Here is a 21,841-nt window from a genome sequence, read left to right on the forward strand (position 1 = left end):
CTTCCCAATCCTCTGGCTTCCCACTAATCCTCGCCACTTTGTAAGCTTTTTCTTTTTCTTTTATGCTGGCCTTGACTTCCCTTGTCAGCCATGGATGCCTGGTCCTCCCCTTAGCATGTTTCCTCCTCCTTGGGATGAATTTCTGTTGTGCCTCCCGAATAACCCCCAAAAACTCCTGCCATTGCAGATCCACTGTCTTCCCTGCTCGGCTCCTTTTCCAATCAACTCTGGTCAGTTCCTCCCTCATGTCTTTGTAGTTACCCTGATTTAATTGTAATCCCGTTACATCTGATTGCAGCTTCTCCCTCTCAAACTGCAGGGTAAATTCTATCATATTGTGGTCACTGCTCCCCAAGGGTTCCTTCCTAATCAACTCTTATTCCAAACAAAACTATATAAGCCCAAGCTTTTATGATGCTTTAATTTCAGCCCCAGCTCCCAAATCTAAGTTGGGTTCCAAACTGGGATTTGTTTTGAAACATTTATATAAAAATAAATTTGGATACTCTAATTAAGGGGCAATTTAGCGTGGCCAATCCACCTACCATTCACATCTTTGGGTTGTGGGGGTGAAACCCACGCAGACATGAGGAGAATATGCATGGATGTGATTTAAAACATACAAAGAAGGCTTTAACCATTACTGCACCGTACAATCTTTCTGAAATGCCTACATTCATCACAGCACTAACCTTCAAGTCCCTTTTTAAGTCTCCGCTGAAGCATGACGACAGGAGGAGGCCCATTCAGCCCCTCTCGAGCCTGTTACACAGGAACAGGAGGAGGCCCATTCAGCCCCTCTCGAGCCTGTTACACAGCAACAGGAGGAGGCCCATTCAGCCCCTCTCGAGCCTGTTACACAGCAACAGGAGGAGGCCCATTCAGCCCCTCTCGAGCCTGTTACACAGCAACAGGAGGAGGCCCATTCAGCCCCTCTCGAGCCTGTTACACAGCAACAGGAGGAGGCCCATTCAGCCCCTCTCGAGCCTGTTACACAGCAACAGGAGGAGGCCCCATTCAGCCTGTTTTCCCCATTCACTGAGATCATGTCTGACCTGTGATGCAACTCTAGTTTTTTTTCCCCCCCACCCTCTCTCCCATATCCCCGTATCCCCACCTAACCAGCATATCTTTGGACACTACCGGACAATTTATCGCGGCTAATCCGTCTAACCTTCATATCTATGGACTGTGGGAAGAAACCAGAGCATGCAGACACGGAGAGAAAGTGCAAACTCCACAGCGGCCGGAACAGACCCGGGTCGCTCACACTGAGGCAGCCGTGCTAATCCGTGCCGCTCAATGCTGTTGCCATGGAGAATCTGAGCCGATTAGCCCGCTGTTTTCGTGCGACAGAAATTGTTGCTTCCAGTGAAATCTGGCATTTGTCCTGATTTTTTAAACTCCATCTTTCTTCCCCCCCCCCCACCCCCCACAGATTCCGAATGTCCAGGCAGCTGTACAATGTGTCCGCCAAGCACTGGTTCACCCTGGACCAGGTGGAGATCTACTCCAATGGGGAGCGCATCTCGTTCAACGTTACCCAGGTCTATGCCCCGGCCATTTACTCCTACCACTGCAAACGTGTGGCCCAGGACTACATGTCCAGCTCCATCCTCCCATGGTCCAGCAGCACCAGCTCCTGGGTGGTCATCTTCGAAGACTTTCAGGTACAGTCAACAATACGTTGCCCTCCCCCAATTTTAACCCCCCCCCCCTTCCCAGATTCCAGTCTGTAACCCCCTCCGTGTATGTGTTTGATATAAATCACCCCGAACCCCTCTATCAGATTCCAGTCTGTAACTCACCCCCGGGTATCTGTTATTCTATATATAAACCACCCCGAACCCCTCGATTAGATTTCAGTCTGTAACTCACTCCTGGGTATCTGTTATTCTATATATAAACCACCCCGAACCCCTCGATTAGATTCCAGTCTGTAACTCACTCCCGGGTATCTGTTATTCTAAATATAAACCACCCCGAACCCCTCGATTAGATTCCAGTCTGTAATTCAGTCCCGGGTATCTGTTATTCTATATATAAACCACCCCGAACCCCTCGATTAGATTCCAGTCTGTAACTCACTCCCGGGTATCTGTTATTCTATATATAAACCACCCCGAACCCCTCGTTTAGATTCCAGTCTGTAACTCACTCCCGGGTATCTGTTATTCTATATATAAACCACCGCGAACCCCTCGATTAGATTCCAGTCTGTAACTCACTCCCGGGTATCTGTTATTCTATATATAAACCACCCCGAACCCCTCGATTAGATTCCAGTCTGTAACTCACTCCCGGGTATCTGTTGTTCTATATATAAACCACCCCGAACCCCTCGATTAGATTCCAGTCTGTAACTCTCTCCCGGGTATCTGTTCTATATATAAACCACCCCGAATCCCTCGATTAGATTCCAGTCTGTAATTCACTCCCGGGTATCTGTTATTCAATATATAAACCACCCCAAACCCCTCGATTAGATTCCAGCCTGTAACTCACTCCCGGGTATCTGTTATTCTATATATAAACCACCCTGAACCCCTCGATTAGATTCCAGTCTGTAACTCACTCCCGGGTATCTGTTATTCTATATATAAACCACCCCGAACCCCTCGATTAGATTCCAGCCTGTAACTCACTCCCGGGTATCTGTTATTCTATATATAAACCACCCTGAACCCCTCGATTAGATTCCAGTCTGTAACTCACTCCCGGGTATCTGTTATTCTATATATAAACCACCCCGAACCCCTCGATTAGATTCCAGTCTGTAACTCACTCCCGGGTATCTGTTATTCTATATATAAACCACCGCGAACCCCTCGATTAGATTCCAGTCTGTAACTCACTCCCGGGTATCTGTTATTCTATATATAAACCACCCCGAACCCCTCGATTAGATTCCAGTCTGTAACTCACTCCCGGGTATCTGTTATTCTATATACAAACCATCCTGAACCCCTCGATTCGATTCCAGTCTGTATCTCACTCCCGGGTATCTGTTATTCAATATATAAACCACCCCAAATCCCTCGATTAGATTCCAGTCTGTAATTCACTCCCGGGTATCTGTTATTCAATATATAAACCACCCTAAACCCCTCGATTAGATTCCAGCCTGTAACTCACTCCCGGGTATCTGTTATTCTATATATAAACCACCCTGAACCCCTCGATTAGATTCCAGTCTGTAACTCACTCCCGGGTATCTGTTATTCTATATATAAACCACCCCGAACCCCTCGATTAGATTCCAGTCTGTAACTCACTCCCGGGTATCTGTTATTCTATATATAAACCACCGCGAACCCCTCGATTAGATTCCAGTCTGTAACTCACTCCCGGGTATCTGTTATTCTATATATAAACCACCCCGAACCCCTCGATTAGATTCCAGTCTGTAACTCACTCCCGGGTATCTGTTATTCTATATACAAACCATCCTGAACCCCTCGATTCGATTCCAGTCTGTATCTCACTCCCGGGTATCTGTTATTCAATATATAAACCACCCCAAATCCCTCGATTAGATTCCAGTCTGTAATTCACTCCCGGGTATCTGTTATTCAATATATAAACCACCCCAAACCCCTCGATTAGATTCCAGCCTGTAACTCACTCCCGGGTATCTGTTATTCTATATACAAACCATCCTGAACCCCTCGATTAGATTCCAGTCTGTAATTCACTCCCGGGTATCTGTTATTCAATATGTAAACCACCCCAAATCCCACGATTAGATTCCAGTCTGTAACTCACTCCCAGGTATCTGTTATTCTATATATAAACCACCCCGAACCCCTCTATTAGATTCCAGTCTGTAACTCACTCCCGGGTGTCTGTTATTCTATATATAAACCGCACTGAACCCCTCGATTAGATTCCAGCCTATAACTCAGTCCCGAGTATCTGTTATTCTATATATAAACCCCTCGATTAGATTCCAGTCTGTAACTCACTCCCGGGTATCTGTTATTCTATATATAAACCGCACTGAACCCCTCGATTAGATTCCAGTCTGTAACTCACTCCCGGGTGTCTGTAATTCTATATATAAACCACCCCGAACCCCTCGATTAGATTCCAGTCTGTAACTCACTCCCGGGTGTCTGTTATTCTATATATATAAACCACTCTGCACTAGTAAAAAGGTGCTAATAGTGGTTAGAATGTTAACTTATTGGGTTTCTCCTTTGAGGCTAAATATGTTGTTGCTGCTGCATTCCCCTTCCCCCCGCCCCCCATAACCTCTGCAGATCCAAGGCTTTGGTGTCAAGGGGATGAAGTTCTCGTACGCCAACGACTGTGCCAGTTTCTTCACGCCTGCCATCTGGATGGGGCTTCTCACCACCCTCCTCATGGTCTTCATCCTCACCTATGGACTCCATATGATCACCAGCCTGAAGACCATGGACCGCTTCGACGACCCCAAGGGCCCTTCCATCTCCGTGCCGCAGACTGAGTGATCGTGATCGACCCGCGCGTGCGGGCACACACTCACCCCCTCCGGCCTTCCCGAGCCAGCCGGGCACCTGGCGCGTGTCAATGACTTTAATTTAACTCTGTACTTAATCATGAGCGCCCTCTTAATTGCGCGCGCGTTCTCTCTCCTCAAACCCCTCCCCCCTGTATTTATGGGGCTCCTGTGTGCCCAGTCAGGAAACCCACCCCACGTAACTTTTGTATATATCCCACTCACTGCCTCCCCATTCCTGCCTCATCTTATTCCCCAAGCAATCTGGCTGGTTGGTTTGCACAATCTGTTTCATTGGGGAGCGGCAAATGTGGTTTTCATTACGCAGTCACTTTTTCTTTAAACGCATGAACAGACAGACCCCTGATTGGGTTGATCTAAGGATTACCAGTGTGATTACTTGCTTAACATGCTCTGCTGCTTTGGCGCGGGACGGTCGCAATTGGATTCTAGCTGCCCCTTGGTGTTTGAGATGTTGCAATTGAACTCTAGCTGTCCTTCAATCCGGCCAAGTGAGGAATTGGAAGGCCGTAAAGTAGGGAACACGTTTTAGAAACACCAAGGTACATCATCGTCATGTTCCCTCCAACCCCTGTGGTCCCTCCAGCAGAGAGACAGTTGGTGTCAGCCGGGCGCTGTTCTGCCACTCAGCAAGGCTGCTGCTGACCTGATGGAATTGGGGAGATGCTGTGAGTGAGCTCAACCGGGCTTCAGAGTTCACCCCTCGACATGCAATCCACTGCTCCACACCTCCCTCGATGAAATGGTTGGCGCAGACCCAAGGCAACACTGAGACTACTGTCTCCTCCCAGGGGACCAAGACTGGTCTTGCGCCAGGGCTTCACGTCCCAGGGCGGACCATTACAACAAGAGCTGTCAATCTGAAAAAACAGGACCTGCTCAATTGCGATGACGCTGAGGGACCTCAAAGATGGGACGGTTGACCCCCATCTCCAAACGCAACAGTCAGCTGGAGTTCAATTGCAGGAACTTTGAGCCCAGGGGACAGCTAGAGTTCAATTGCTCCGATCACCACCAATCTCTTCAGCGCTGTGATCCCAAACAACTGCCCCCTCGCTGTTCCACTGCGATTTCCCATCAGACAGGAGTGCACCGTATGTTTCTATCTCCAGCTTGCTGTCTGTACACTGGTTGGGAGGGAGTGAGCGGCTGTTCGGTCAATAGAATTGTGTTTCAGATATTGTAATATTTAATGGATGTGTATATTTTGTTGGCAATTTTTAATGTGTGCTTTGAGAAAGAAGGCCATGTTGTGAACTCTTCCAGCCGGTCTGTTGGAGGGATATTCTGTAAATTGTTGGGAGGGGTGAGTGCCATACGACGGGGTTTGAGCGATGGGAGCCCGGGTCTGCCTATGACCCTTCGGGGGGCAGGTTCTTTTTCTGAGGTGCTGCGTTCCCAGTTTTGCTTGTGTGTTGACCAGTATTGGTTTTGTGTTTTGTTTTGAGGTGTTAATGGGTACCTGTTGCTTTATAAACTCATTGTAAAACTCAATGAACCAGTAAATATCGGCCGTCCTCTCTCCCCAAGAGTGAACCAGCCTGGTGTTTTATTTTGTGTTTGTGCTTAATTCTGAAATCGCTGTTCATTGAACACACTGTCCCCTTCAAACACTCCCAGGGCAGGTACAGCACGGGGTTAGATACAGAGTAAAGCTCCCTCTACACTGTCCCCATCAAACACTCCCAGGACAGGTACAGCACGGCGTTAGATACAGAGTAAAGCTCCCTCTACATTGTCCCCATCAAACACTCCCAGGACAGGTACAGCACGGGGTTAGATACAGAGTAAAGCTCCCTCTACACTGTCCCCATCAAACACTCCCAGGACAGGTACAGCACGGGGTTAGATACAGAGTAAAGCTCCCTGTACACTGTCCCCATCAAACACTCCCAGGACAGGTACAGCACGGGGTTAGATACAGAGTAAAGCTCGCTCTGCACTGTCCCCATCAAACTCTCCCAGGACAGGTACAGCACGGGGTTAGATACAGAGTAAAGCTCCCTCTACACTGTCCCCATCAAACACTCCCAGGACAGGTACAGCACGGGGTTAGATACAGAGTAAAGCTCCCTCTGCACTGTCCCCATCAAACACTCCCAGGACAGGTACAGCTCTGTGCTGATGGTCCTCCTCTTGCACGCGCCCTACTCCAATTCCCCCATATCCTGCTGTTTAGTTCTCCTTGGTGTTTATCCCCCCTGCCCCCCCCCCCCCGCCCCCTCCAAATCCCGCTCCCACACTTGATTGGATTTATTTGTGACCTCCTGCGCCTTCACACAAGGAAACATCTTCCCTACGCAGACCCTATCGCTCTTCCAATGGCACCGAGCTCCCTCAGCACAGACCCTCGGGTGAAGCACTCCGTCAGTGCGGACCCTCCAACGGTGCGGTGCTCCCTCGTGCAAAGCACTCAGTGCGGACCCTCCAACGGTGCGGTGCTCCCTCAGCACGGACACTCCAACAGTGCGGTGCTCCCTCGGCACAGACCCTCGGGTGAAGCACTCCTTCAGTGCGGACCCTCCAACAGTGCGGTGCTCCCTCGGCACAGACCCTCGGGTGAAGCACTCCTTCAGTGCGGACCCTCCAACAGTGCGGGGCTCCCTCAGCACTGACCCTCCGACAGTGCGGCGCTCCCTCAGCACTGACCCTCCGACAGTGCGGTGCTCCCTCAGCACGGACCCTCCAACGGTGCGGTGCTCCCTCAGCACGGACCCTCCAACAGTGCGGTGCTCCCTCGGCACAGACCCTCGGGTGAAGCACTCCTTCAGTGCGGACCCTCCAACGTGCGGTGCTTCCTCAAAATGGACTCTGGGGATATCGGTTTTGGTTTCGAAGGCCTGAGTCACCAGTTTGGGGGCTAAAACCCTCAATGTTCAATCTGAGGCAGGTCACATTCTGGGTATAACACATGAGCAGACACATCGCCCTGGACAGATATGGAGTGAGTATAAGACATAGGAGCAGAATTAGGCCACTCGGCCCATCGAGTCTGCTCCGCCAGTCAATCATGGCTGATATTTTTCTCATCCCCATTCTCCTGCCTTCTCCCCATAACCCCTGATCCCCTTATTAATCAAGAACCTATCTATCTCTGTCTTAAAGACACTCAGTGATTTGGCCTCCACAGCCTTCTGCGGCAAAGAGTTCCACAGGTTCACCACCCTCTGGCTGAAGAAATTCCTCCTCATCTCTGTTTTAAAGGATCGTCCCTTTAGTCAGATGGTGTCCTCTGCTTCTAGTTTTTCCTACAAGTGGAAACATCCTCTCCACGTCCACTCTATCCAGGCCTCGCAGTATCCTGTAAGTTTCAATAAAATCCCCCGTCATCCTTCTAAACTCCAACGAGTACAGACCCAGAGTCCTCAACCGTTCCTCATACCACAAGCTCTTCATTCCAGGGATCATTCTTGTGAACCTCTCCAAGGCCAGCACATCCTTCCTTAGATACGGGGCCCGAAACTGCTCACAATACTCCAAATAGGGTCTCACCAGAGCCTTATACAGCCTCAGAAATACATCCCTGGTCTTGTATTCTAGCCCTCTCGACATGATTGCTGACATTGCATTTGTCTCACGGTTACCTATTCTGCCTCTTTGGGATGGGGCCGGGGGTTAATTGCAACATCTAATCATGAAGATGAAACAGACCTGCTGACAGATTTTATCAGTGGTTGACAGAGGCACACAGCGACACAGACAAAACCAGTTCTGGAGTTCACTGCTGACATTGCAAACAGTCAGCACTCCGTGGCTGATCGCTGGACAATAGACTGCGGGGCATGTTCCTGCTCGCGATCTCCTGCAACCTCTTTCACACTTACCCATGCATGCACTCTCTCACACTCACAAACACTCACTCGCTTGTTTAGTCACAGCTCCAGACATGAGATGGTTCCTCTTTCTATGGGCCCTGGCACGTTCTCGCTGCGCCCTGGCCTTCCGTATCTGCTCCTTCAATATCCAGTGTTTTGGAGAGTCGAAAGGAGCCAAGCCGGTGGTCATGGAAATTATTACCAAGGTACGTGGTCAGTCAACCTGTCCGAAGCCCGTCGTCACCAGGAGGGTCAGTGCTGAGGGAGCGCCGCGCGATCGGAGGGTCAGTGCTGAGGGAGCGCCGCACTGTCGGAGGGTCAGTGCTGAGGGAGCGCCGCACTGTCGGAGGGTCAGTGCTGAGGGAGCGCCGCACTGTCGGGGGGTCAGTGCTGAGGGAGCACCGCGCTGTCGGGGGGGGTCAGTGCTAAGGGGGCACAGCACTGTCGGAGGGTCAGTGCTGAGGGAGCACCGCACTGTCAGAGGGTCAGTGCCGAGGGAGCGCTGCACTGTCGGGGGGGGGTCAGTGCTAAGGGGGCACAGCACTGTCGGAGGGTCAGTGCTACGGGAATTGAACCGTGCTGCTGGCCTCGTTCTGCTTTACAAGCCAGCTGTTTAGTTCACTGTGCTAAAGCGATCTTTGCCAAGAAAAAGGTGTTCCCAGGCCACACCTGGAGTATTGTGAGCAGTTTTGGTCTCCTTCTCTGTGAAAGGATGTTCTTGCTCTCGAGGGAGCGCAGCGAAGGTTTACCAGACTGATTCCTGGGATGGCGGGACTGACATATGAGGAGAGATTGACGAGGTTGGGATTGTTCTCGCTGGAGGTCAGAAGAATGAGGGGGTATCTCATAGAGACTTTATAAAATTCTAACAGGACGGGACAGGGTAGATGCAGGGAAGATGTCACCAATGATGGGTGTGTCCAGTACCAGGGGCGAGATTCTCCGACCTCCTGCTCCTATCTCCTATGTATCTATGTATAACCTTTCATAGAATTGACATTCAGCCCATTGCATCTGCACCGGCCCTCAGAAAGAGCACCCTACTTAAACCCACACCTCCACCCTATCCCCGTAACCCCACCTAACCCAATCTTTTTTGGACGCTGAGGGCAATTTAGCCCAGCCAATCCACCTAACCTGCACATCTTTAGACAGTGGGAGAAAACCGGAGCACCCGGAGGAAACCCACGCACACACGGGGAGAACGTGCAGACTCCGCACAGACCCAAGCCGGGAATTGAACATGGGACCCTGGAGCTGTGATGCAACTGTGCTAACCACTGTGCTACCGTGCTGCCCTTTCCGCTTCGTCAATCCACTCCTCGTTCTCTTCCACAAGCTCACTGATGGACGCAAACATAGCCATGGTGCTGCTAACTTGTCTTCCATCGGTAAACTTAGCAAAACTTTGTGTTGAACGTGCTGAAGGTCGGATGTTTATATATTCTTGTCGCCAAAAAAGCATGGTAACTTGAGCACAAAAAGGTAGTAAGGACTCAAAAACGGGAGCAGCTGGTTAAACATCAAAATAACAGTAACTGAATAGAATTGGAATTAACGGCTTTTAAATACGAATGTACACAGCTAAGAACAAAAACTAAAGCTGTCACAACACGTACTGATGACATCACCAATGGATTGAAAGGAGAAGATGCATAATAATAACACTCAACAGAAGGTGACTTTTAGATTAGGGAGGGGTTTCTAGTCGGGTCGACGTAGTGTTGGGGTTGACTTGAGACCAGAATTAGGAGGCCACCAATATAAGACGGTCCTTAATAAATCTGGTCGGAGGGGAGGTGGGGGAATTCAGAAGAAATGTTTCATCCAAAGAGTAGGGAGAATGTGGAATTAGCTCCCAAGAGAAGTGGGGAGAATGTGGGACTCGCTCCCACGGGGAGTGGGGAGAATGTGGAATTAGCTCCCAAGAGAAGTGGGGAGAATGTGGGACTCGCTCCCACGGGGAGTGGGGAGAATGTGGGACTCGCTCCCACGGGGAGTGGGGAGAATGTGGGACTCGCTCCCACGGGGAGTGAGGAGAATGTGGAATTAGCTCCCAAGAGAAGTGGGGAGAATGTGGGACTCGCTCCCACGGGGAGTGGGGAGAATGTGGGACTCGCTCCCATGGGGAGTGGGGAGAATGTGGGACTCGCTCCCACGGGGAGTGGGAAGAATGTGGGACTCGCTCCCACAGGGAGTGGGGAGAATGTGGGACTCACTCCCACGGGGAGTGGGGAGAATGTGGAACTCGCTCCCACGGGGAGTGGGGAGAATGTGGGACTCGCTCCCATGGGGAGTGGGGAGAACGTGGGACTCGCTCCCAGGGGGAGTGTGGAGAATGTCAGTGTTTATCCAATTTCTTCCCCTGCCTCTCCCCCTTAAACACATCAACACGTCATTGGAACCTTCTCTGCTGACACTACTTCCTTTTTTCTTACACAAAGGTCGGAATTCTGCTTCGGATGTGGTCTAAGCTTTCCTCGACTGAGGGTCCCCCTTCCTCACCAGGAGGGTTCCCCCTATCTCTCTCAGGGATGCCTGTGCCCAATGCATCTTCTCCTCCCTGTGCGGTGTGGAAACGTTTCCTCCACGATGGGCTGTGTCCTCCGCCTCGGCTATCCCACCTCCCCATTCCCAACGTAGGAGGAGAGGCTAACTCGACCTAAAACATTAGCTCTGTTTCTTTCTCCGCAGTTGGGCCTGCTGAGCATGTCCAGCCTCTTGCCCCGCCACCCCCCCCTGCAAATCCCCATCAAGGCTCTGCACTCGCTGCACATTCTTTTTCAACCCTACATTCCATAGTCTGGCAACGCAAACGTTTGGTTCAGCTAGGACGTCGCCTCATGGAGGGTCACAATGGTTTGGGGCCTACATATGCAGGAAGGGCCGCCTGACCTATCGACGCTCTCGTACTTTTGACCCCCACTTTCAGAGCAATCCAATTCCTTTGTAAATCCCCAGTTCGCGCTCCCCCCCCCCCCACCTCACGAGAATAATCTCAGATCTGCTTACGTTGTCGTGTAGATCGTGGCGCGATGTGACATCTGCCTGCTCATGGAGATCCGCGACTCGTCCGGTGCAGTGGTGGACCATTTACTTCAAGACCTGAACAGGTGAGGGTCTGTGTGGAGTTTGCACATTCTCCCCATGTCTGCGTGGATCTCACCACCACAACCAGGGCAGCGCGGTAGCACAAATAGCTGGCACTGTGGCTTCACAGCCCCTACAACCCTCCCTATCTCTGTAACCTCCTCCAGTCCCTACAATCCTCCCTATTTCTGTGACCTCCTCCAGCCCCTACAACCCTCCCTATCTCTGTGACCTCCTCCAGCCCCTACAACCCTCCCTATCTCTGTGACCTCCTCCAGCCCCTACAACCCTCCCGAAGTCCTCAATCTCCGACAACCCTCCGAGATCCCTGCGCTCCTCCAATTCCGGTCTCTTGAGCAAGCCCTGATTCCCATCGCTCCACCATTGGCGGCCGTGCCTTCAGCTACCTGGGGCGGGGTGGGGAGGGGTTGGAAAGAAAGCTCTTCAAGACGCTCCTTAAAAACTGCCCTCTTTGACTGAGCTTTTAGCTGCGTGTCCCGGACACCTCCGCCCGTGGCTCAGGGTGAAAATGTATTTCACCGTTGCACGATAAATGTGATTTGTCCTTGTGAGCCGCCAACATTGCCTCACTCTCTCTCTCTCTGTCTTCCCGGGGTGAGATACCGAGCTCCCGCAAAAAGCCTGACGTTCCTGCTTTTTTCTACAGCTATGACCGGGGTCACCAGTATATGTACCTCGCCAGCAAGAGGCTTGGGGAGACAAAGTACAAGGAGCAATACGTCTTCATTTACAGGTACGTCTGCCCCGGGGAGCAGAATTAGGGCTTGACACTGTAGGGAGAGCTGAGCATGACACCCTGGCCTCGGGCACAGTCAATTCCAGCCCCACCTGCTCCAGAGTCGCAACACAAGTGAATTAAGCAATAATTCTAGTAAAAATACCCAAAGACTTGCTCCCTTGGCTGTCCAATAATTACAGTCAGCAGATTTGTAGGTTTAAATTACTGTTTACTTACGGCCAATCGCCACCTATTACCAGGCAGAGTTCGGCCTTTTGGGCCAATTCATTGCCCCCTGCCCAGCTAATCAATCAACCCCGCGTCTCTCTCTGGTGTTGAGAAGACTGAAGTCTCTATTCAAACCAGCAGACACTAGCAGCGTGTTCGCTCCTCTAACCTCAGAGTTCCTCATTCTCTCTGCTGCTTGACTTAAAGACACAGGTCCATTAATCAGCCGTGCATCAAAAATGAGATCGGAAAAATATAAGACGGGCTTTATTAGAGTGGTTTCACAGGTCGGTGCAACAGCGAGGGCCGAAGGGCCTGTACTGCGCTGTAATGTTCTATGAGGGAATGATCCTTACACTGTGACCGTTACATCAGAACTAGGAGTGGGGAGGAGGCCATTCGACCCCTCGGGGCTGCTCCCCCAGTCAAGATCTGACCGGGGCCTCAACTTCACTTTCCTCTCTGTCTCTCTCTCTCTCTCCCCCCCCCCCCCCCCCCCCGGAGGGAGTGCAATGGAGGTTCACCAGGCTGATTCCAGGCACGAGGGGATTGTCGCGTGAGGAAACATTTGTGGACAGTTTGTTGTAGTTCTCTGTTTAAATAGACTCTGTAGACTGTTTGCTATTCAAGTAGATCATAATATATAGCACAATCAGGCCATTTGGCCCATCGGGTCAGCTCCGCTATTCGATCATGGCTGTTGTGTTTATCGTCCCCATTCTCCTGCCTTTTCCCCACAACCCCCAACCCCCTTATTAATCAAGAACCTATCTATCTCTGTCTTAAAGACACTCAGTGACTTCTGCGGCAAAGTGTTCCACAGATTCACCACCCTCTGGCTGAAGAAATTCCTCCTCCTCTCCGTTTTAAAGTATCGTCAGTTCAGTCCTCGGGTTCCGGTCCCTCCTTCCCTTTGAAACACCCTCTCCGCATCCACACTATCTCGGCCTCATTATTCCATTTAAAATAGACTCTGTCGACTGTTTGCGAGCTTGTTGGGATGGGGAAAGGGGGTGGTATTGGCGATTTATGGGGGGATTCTGGAGGAGGATAGGGTGTCCATGGAGGGGATTAAGGTGAAGTATGGAGAGCATTAGCTATGAGGAAAGGTTAGATAAACTCGGATTGTTCTCACTGGAACGATGGAGGTTGAGAGGCGACCTGATAGAGGTCTACAAGATTATGACTTGCATGGACAGAGTGGATAGTCAAGTACTAGGAGGCAGAAGTTTAAAGTGCATGGGGAAAAGTTTAGAACAATGTGCGGGGCAAGTTTTTTGAACAGAGGATGGTAAATATATGGAACGCGCTGCCTGGGGAGGTGGTGGGATAGCGACATTTAAGGGACAGCTAGACAAATATATGAAAACGGTGGGACTGGAAGGATACGGACTCCGTAAGTGCAGACGGTTTTAGTTTAGGCAGGTACCATGGTCGGGGCAGGTTTGGAGGGCCGAAGGGCCTGTTCCTGGGCTGTATTGTTCTTTGGGAGGGAAAGCTGAGGCGGCAATGGAATAGGGTCTGTGGTGTGAGGTGCTGCCAAGAGTGAATGCCTCAGCTTCAATCGCGTGGTTGGGGCTGATACAACTGATACGTGGACAGGGCGCACCTCACAAAGGCACGGGTGAGCCAGCTCTTTGAGGGGGTGGAGGAGGTCTGTGACCGGGGCCCCGCAAACCACGTGCATTTGTTTTAAAGAACATAAGAACTAGGAGCAGGAGTAGGCCATCTGGACCCTCGAGCCTGCTCCGCCATTCAATGAGATCATGGCTGATCTTTTGTGGACTCAGCTCCACTTTCCGGCCCGAACACCATAACCCTTAATCCCTTTATTCTTCAAAAAAACTATCTATCTTTATCTTAAAAACATTCAATGAAGGAGCCTCTACTGCTTCACTGGGCAAGGAATTCCATAGATTCACAACCCTTTGGGTGAAGAAGTTCCTCCTAAACTCAGTCCTAAATCTACTTCCCCTTATTTTGAGGCTATGCCCCCGAGTTCTGCTTTCACCCGCCAGTGGAAACAACCTGCCCGCATCTATCCTATCTATTCCCTTCATAATTTTATATGTTTCTATAAGATCCCCCCTCATCCTTCTAAATTCCAACAAGTTCAGTCCCAGTCTACTCAACCTCTCCTCATAATCCAACCCCTTCAGCTCTGGGATCAACCTAGTGAATCTCCTCTGCACACCCTCCAGCACCAGTACGTCCTTTCTCAAGTAAGGAGACCAAAACTGAACACAATACTCCAGGTGTGGCCTCACTAACACCTTATACAATTGCACCATAACCTCCCTAGTCTTAAACTCCATCCCTCTAGCACTGAAGGACAAAATTCTATTCGCCTTTTTTAAGCAGGGGCTGTTTAGCACAGGGCTAAATCGCTGGCTTTGAAAGCACAGCAAGGCAGGCCAGCAGCACGGTTCGATTCCCGTAACAGGCGCCGGAATGTGGCGACTAGGGGTTTTTCACAGTAACTTCATTTGAAGCCTACTTGTGACAATAAGCGATTTTCATTTCATTTCATTCACCTGTAAACCAACCTTTTATGACTCATGCACTAGCACACCCAGGTCTCTCTGCACAGCAGCATGTTTTAATATTTTATCATTTAAATAATAATTCCTTTGGCTGTTATTCCTACCAAAATGGATAACCTCACATTTGTCAACATTGTATTCCATCTGCCAGACCCTAGCCCGTTCACTTAGCCTATCCAAATCCCTCTGCAGACTTCCGGTATCCTCTGCACTTTTTATGCTTTACCACTCGTCTTAGTTTTGATCCGGCCCGAAGCTGGAAAGGTATTGGAGGGAGGTTTTTAAACACCCTCTTGGCAGTGCTGCATATGCATTTGGGGCCGGGTCCTTCACCTCGCTGATCGCTCGTAGGCGGGTCCTGTTGTGGGTGGAGGCCAGCTTCTCTGCCCTGTGTCTCAGCATGGCAGGGGGAAACCTGCTGGAATTTCTACCTCTGGAGCAGGGACTTGCGAATCATGTTTTAGGTTGGATATTGGCGGAATGGTTTTGTTGTTGCTTCCGCTGTTTGTACGGTGAAAATATGGCGAATAAAGAGGGTCTGGGACCGTAACACACACGTCGTTGTTGTTTCCCCCTGCAAGGTCAGACATGGTGACGATTACAAGTAGTTACCAGTACAGAGGTGGCACGAAAGGAGGTATGCGATCCTTTGCCCGAGAGCCGCTAATTGTCCGCTTTTCCTCGCCTCGAACTGGTAAGGAAATCAGATGGTGCGCAAGCCAACAGCTAGCAAATTGTTTTGAGAGTTTTGCAAGGGATTGATTGGGTCAAGGGGTGCCGTGAGCTTACGGTTGTAGACACTGACGAATGGCCCTGGCACGGGAGGAGTGCCCCTTGTGTCTGTGCTGGCCCTCTGCAAGAGTGCCCCGCCTTCTCTCCTCCTGAGGAAGTGTCGTGTTGGGTGCTCTGCTACACAGACGAACCAACACGGTTGCGGATGGTACAGCTGTTTTATTACTAACTATATTTACAATGTTAAACTGGTTGCTGTGGTTCATTCATTACCTTTGAATCTGTGGACCTATTCCTAATGCTATCTTGGAGTGGCACTCAGCACATGGTGGATGTCTGAGTGGCCCTGAGCTGTCTCCTGCTGGAATGTGCCGTAAGTGTTGTGTTCCCCCTTTTATAGTGTGTATGCTCTTGCCTGTGATTGGCTGTCTTGTTGTGTGTGTTGATTGGTCCGTTGATCTGTCCATCAGTATGTATGTATGTTTGCACCATGATGTTTACCTGAATATCATGACAAGGAGCACAGTCCCCGCTTCTCCAATCCACCCACAGATCTCAAGCCCCCCTCATCCCGGGAAGCATTCTCTTACGTTTCTCTGAAGCCCTTCACTCCTGTTCTCACCAGAATTGGTTCATTTAGTTGGGAGCCCCTCAATCTGAAGCCCAACACATTATACCAACAGCGCACACTCAAAAAACCTACTGCCGACTGAGAATGCTGCTGGGACCTCTTGACACTTCAAGCCCCACAAGGAACAGAAACGGACTGGATTGGATTTGACAGAATCTGTACTCTCTTCACTATCCTCCGCTCAACAGACCTCGCCCTGCCTTTACCGGGGGTGGTTCGCGGTGGTGTGGCTCACAAACTCCGTGGGCTGTTTGCAATAGCATGCCCCTGTGTAGTCTCTGTACAGCAGTGGTCTGGGAGGGGGGGGGGGGGCGCACCAATCTGGATTCTGAGTGTGGCCCATAAGACATTTTGTCGACTCCCACACGCAGGGTTGCCACATTCCGCTGATCTCTGCCTGCGTAGATTTTGTTCCCACCGGGGTGACTGTCCTGATGCGCACATACGGCAACGGCAACTGGAGTGAATGCTGATTGCACTCATCAGCTGTGAGAGCCGTGCGCTCCCCCGGGTCCCAAAGTGTCAATACTTACTTTTGTTTTTATGCACTTGCAGTTGATGACAGTTCTATTAATGATTAAGCGTTTTCTCTAACTCGTGAAATATTCAGCGCGTGTTAAATTTATTTAATCTTATCATGGGGTCAGTTAGTGAACAAGCCTGTAGCCCACTGAGATGTAGTGCATTGTTAAAATAGACTCTGTGGACTGTTTGCTGTCGTGTGCTGCTTAGACCCTGTAGACTGTTTGCTGTAGTGTGTTTAAATAGACCCTGTAGATTGTTTGCTGTAGTGTGCTGTTTAAATAGACTCTGTAGACTGCTGTAGTTCGCTGTTTATAGACTCCACTGTCTGCTGTAGTGTGCTCTTTAAATAGACCCTGTAGACTGTTTAAATACTCTAGACTGTTTGCTGTAGTGCGATGTCTAAAGACTACGATAGTGACGTTGAAGGGGCATCTTGACAAATACATAAATAGGATGGGAATAGAGGGATACGGACCCCGGAAGTGTAGATTTTAGTTTAGACGGGCAGCGTGGTCGGCGCAGGCTTGGAGGGGCAAAGAGCCTGTTCCTGTGCAGTACTTTTCTTTGTTTGTTGACTGTAGATTATTTGCTGTAGAGCGCTGTTTTGTAGAATGTGCTGTTTAAATAGACTCGTTAGCCTGTTTGCTACAGCGTGCCATTGTAAAGACTCTAGATAGTTTGCTGCGATGCCTGCGTATTGTACTCCGTGCACTGCTTGTTGTGAGTCCTGACACACCTCCCAAATCATTGACCAGCACAGTACGAGTCAGTCAGTAGTAGACACGTTTTGGGATGTCAAGTCCAAGTTCACCCACCTCCTTCTTGTGCTTCCAGCCATTAAAGATTTTGTCCTGATCCCTCTGCATGCTCCCCCGGGAGAAGCCGTGAACGAGATTGACCAGCTGTACAATGTGTTTCTGGACGTGAGAGCTAAATGGGACATTGAGGTAAGAGAGTCAGGGTGGGGAGGGGTGGAGATAAGCAGAGATAGGTGTAGGAAACAGAGTCCCAAGCCAGGCAGCAAGCCCTCATTCTGCCAGTCCCTGTAAACGACTCGTTTTTTGTTTCTCCCTCTCCACAAACCTTCTGCTGCAGGACATCATGATCCTGGGAGACCTGAACGCGGACTGCAGGTACGTGTCGGCAAAGGACTGGGAAAGCATCCGACTGCGCAACAAGCCAGGCTTCTTCTGGCTGATCGGTGATAACGAAGACACGACGGCCAGTGCGAGCACGGACTGCGCGTACGACAGGTAACCGAATGTCAGATGGGGTTCGTAAAGGGAAGACAGTTGTCCTCCGGCACAGTGAAGGGAGGAGTTGGTGGTGGCATTAGATGCGGAGGAGGCGTTTGATTCAGGTGGAGTTATTTGATGGCTGTGTTCGAGAAATTTGGGATTGTAGCATGGGTGCAGCTGCTATATCAGGAGCCAAGGGCAAGCATGCACACGAGTAGGATGAATTCAGGGTATTTGGCACTGCACCAGGGAAGCCCTGTATCACCCCTTCTGTTTGCATTGGCTTAAGAGCCCGTGTAATGGGGATAGTGAGGGGAGAGGAGCATAGGGCTATGCTCCCCGAGATGTTGCATACTGCGGAGCTGAGCTCTTTGGTGAGGCGCACTATGGGGTTGCGTCAGAGATTTGGGGCTTTTTCAGGGTACAAACGGAATTTAGGGGAGATTGTCCCTCTCCGGGAGTGCGAGCCATTTTGTTTTGGCCGCATCAAACATTAGGTACCATGGGGAGGGGGTTCGGGTGACCCAGATGTTCAATTTCACTCGCTTGGTGGGGAGGGTGAGGCCGACATTGGGGTGGGACAATCTCCCTCTGTTGGCTGCAGGCCGGCCTTTTTTGGCCAAAGCACTTTTTAAGGAGTAGGACCAGCCAATTTCCCCGTTTGTTTGGGTGGGGAAGGTGGCGCGGATTAGGACGGCGATACTGCAGAGGGGGCCGGCCGGCCGATAGGCAGGGCCTCCCAAATTTGATGCATTTCTTGCGAGCGGCAAATGCAGAGAAGATTCAGGGGATGGAATAAAGTGTTCGGTGAGGTCCAGAGGTGGTGGCCACGCTGACGAGCTGGAGGCCGCTGGGTCAGGGGAAGAGATGCTGATTAGGAGTATTCACGGCTTCGAACCGGGGAGGATGGATACTAGTTCTTGGGGTGGGAGGATCTGGAGTTGTGCGAGAAGTTTGGGCTGATGTGGACGCTTTAGAAAGGGTGCAGGATGTTGCCTGGTATGGAGGGTGCTAGCTATGAAGAAATGTTGAGTAGATTAGGATTGTTTTCGTTGGAAAGACGGAGGTTGAGGGGGGAACCTGATTGAGGTCTACAAAATTATGAGGGGTATGGACAGGGTGGATAGCAACAAGCTTTTTCCAAGAGTGGGGGTGTCAATTACAAGGGGGCACGATTTCAAGGTGAGAGGGGGAAAGTTTAAGGGAGATGTGCGTGGAAAGTTTTTTTATGCAGAGGGTGGCGGTGCCTGGAACGCTTTGCCAGCGGAGGTGGTAGAGGCGGGCACGATAGCATCATTCAAAATGCACCTGGACAGATATATGAACGGGCGGGGAACAGAGGGAAGTAGATCCTTGAAAAATAGGTGACAGCGTTAAAGGATCTGGATCGGCGCAGGCTGGGAGGGGCCGAAGGACCTGTTCCTGCTGTAATTTTCTTTTGTTCGTTCTTTGATGCGAGCATTTCAGGAATATGTAGGACTTTGCGAGGACGGTCTTTGCAACATTCCCGCTACGACCTACCTCGTTGCTTTCCCGTATGTGCTCTGTGGTGTTTCCAAAGGGCTGACCAATCACCGAATAGCTTCCCACGCAGAACAGGTCAACAGCCTCTCCCCGGGGGGGTGAATCCAAGCCGGGGGGGGGCCAGATGTTTTTAGCCTTCGCCTCGCTGATCGCTCGCAGGCAGGTCTTGTTGAGCCGTGCCTTGGCGCGGCCTGTTGGGAGTTTTTGACCCTGGAGAAAATGACATTTGCTCAGGGTGGGAGGCTTTGTAAATTGTAAAATATTGAAAATTTGTGGAATAAAATACCTTAATAAAAAATGAGGACAACCAAAAGAATGGCAAATTTCAAATGGTCACAACTGATCCCACCAATGGGCATCAGTCGGTGAACAATCCCAAGTGCGCTAATCACTGCACTGAGTTGCAAAATAGTACACCGCAACACTGGAGATTTAGCTTTCGAACAGCAAAACTCCGACTTTGTGGCACCCGAGTAATCAGTTTGATTGGTCGGCAAATGCTGTATCCTGCCCGGTGACAGGCGGGGGTCGGGTCTTACCCACGTGGGATGGTTTTCAGGGAAACCAGGAAGGGACAGTGAGCTCGTGTCTCTCCAGCCTGAAAGCAAAGGCATCCAAACTGAAGGTCTCAACTGAAGAAAGGCGTACTGGAAGACATCCATCTGTAGAGACTTTTATTTTCCTTTACACCCCCTCTATCTGTTTGTCTTGTGCATGTGTGCGTGTGTGTATATATACGCAAACCTTCTCGTCCACAGGATCATCGTGCACGGCTGGAAGTTTTTCAAAGCTCTCGTGCCTGGGTCCGCCAAGGTGTTCAACGTCCAGGAGAAGTTCAAACTCACCGAGAAAGAGGTGAGCACGAGGAATATTTCCGACAGTTCATGCCTGGGGCGGCTACCCCCCCCTCTCCAATTAACCACCATTTCTCTCGTCATTAAAATAAAAGCATTATTAACTGCTCTCCTTTTGCCCACTTGATTCCGCAGGCTGTGGAGGTGAGCGATCATTACCCGGTTGAGGTCAGACTCAAACTGGAGGCCGTCCACTACGAACTGTGACCTCTTCCCCGGACAAGACACGGCCAACATTCGTCAGCACGACTGCAGAGAATAACTCGCGATGGGTCGAAGTATTTTTCCTCCTCCTCCCCCGAGAGTTTCTCAAGAACCCCGTCTGATTTTATGGGGCCCCTGCTTCACATTTCACCAAGTGCTTTATTAGCTGATGTCTTAGTCAGGTAAACTCTGTATTCGCAATGGCAATGGTTAGTTAGGCTTGCACAGAAGAATTAATCAATATCTACGATCATCATCAGCCCTCCATTGACCTTATAGCCACAATATGACAATGGAACATTGGTTTCCGTTTCCATAGTGGAGGAGGCAGCTATTCCCCCTTAAGAGTCTGCACTGGCAGCACAGTTGTGTCACAGCTCCAGGGTCCCTGTCCGTGTGGAGTCTGCACGTTCTCCCCGTGTTTGCATGGGTTTCCTCCCACAGTCCAAACATTTTTTAAAAAATAATAATTTAGAGTACCAAATTCATTTTTTCCAATTAAGGGGCAATTTAGCGTGGCCAATCCACCTAGCCTGCACATCTCCGGGTTGTGGGAGCTAAACCCCCGCAAACGCGAGGAGAATGTGCAAACTCCACACGGACAGTGACCCAGAGCCGGGATCGAACCTGGGACCTCGGCGCCGTGAGGCAGTAGTGCTAACCCACTGCCCTACCCACAGTCCAAAGATGTGCGGGTTAGGTGGATTGGCCATGCTAAATTGCCCTTAAGTGTCCAAAAAGGTTAAGTTGGGTTATGGGGATAAAAGTGTGGGCTTGGGTAGGGTGCTCTACTTCAGCACTGTAAATTCTACGACCCCCTGACAGCACTGTACCTGCGTCTCAGATGGACTGTAGCTGTCCGGGAAGGCAGCTCACTCACCACATGAACAATAAATGCTGGGACCCCAGTCAGCGACGTCCACATCCATCGAATGAATAAAGAAATATGAAGAAAGAAAAGTTGCTTGTTCCTACGAGATCGTAGTGAGTGTACAATGACCGACACGTGACTCCAATCCGGGCAACTCCGTTCGAGGGGCTTTCAAGGACGGGCAATATCTCGCCGGGGCGCCAACATCCGGTGTACTAAAACAGGCACAAACCTTTCTTCATCAAAGACTTCCGCGCCCAGTGGGCACTGGGGTGTGTTACCTTTTTAAAGTTTCATTGCGATTTGCCTTGGCTAGTATACCTTTAAACCCCTTCAAATTGAAACG

At 50.4% G+C, this 21,841-nt stretch overlaps 2 protein-coding genes across 2 annotated transcripts in view; both read left to right on the forward strand.

The window, feature by feature from the left end:
* atp6ap1a (ATPase H+ transporting accessory protein 1a) overlaps positions 1–6,025 on the forward strand; it is a 30,000-nt gene extending 23,975 nt beyond the window's left edge. The window contains exons 5-6 of the mRNA XM_072489029.1: positions 1,439–1,670; positions 4,263–6,025. Of these exons, the coding sequence (XP_072345130.1) occupies positions 1,439–1,670; positions 4,263–4,472 (442 nt within the window). The 3' untranslated portion in view covers positions 4,473–6,025. The remainder of the gene's footprint in view (positions 1–1,438; positions 1,671–4,262) is intronic.
* A 2,317-nt stretch (positions 6,026–8,342) lies between these two features.
* Positions 8,343–21,762, forward strand: LOC140398952 (deoxyribonuclease gamma-like). Its single transcript, XM_072487948.1, has 8 exons — positions 8,343–8,522; positions 11,341–11,429; positions 12,074–12,160; positions 15,498–15,610; positions 17,639–17,751; positions 17,900–18,057; positions 20,325–20,421; positions 20,556–21,762. Exons 1-8 carry the CDS (start codon positions 8,388–8,390, stop codon positions 20,625–20,627), a joined length of 864 nt encoding a protein of 287 aa, XP_072344049.1. The 5' UTR covers positions 8,343–8,387; the 3' UTR covers positions 20,628–21,762.
* Positions 21,763–21,841: the final 79 nt, after the last annotated feature.

Source organism: Scyliorhinus torazame, chromosome 22, assembly GCF_047496885.1.
Source record: "Scyliorhinus torazame isolate Kashiwa2021f chromosome 22, sScyTor2.1, whole genome shotgun sequence".
NCBI classification, from domain to species: Eukaryota; Metazoa; Chordata; class Chondrichthyes; order Carcharhiniformes; family Scyliorhinidae; genus Scyliorhinus; species Scyliorhinus torazame.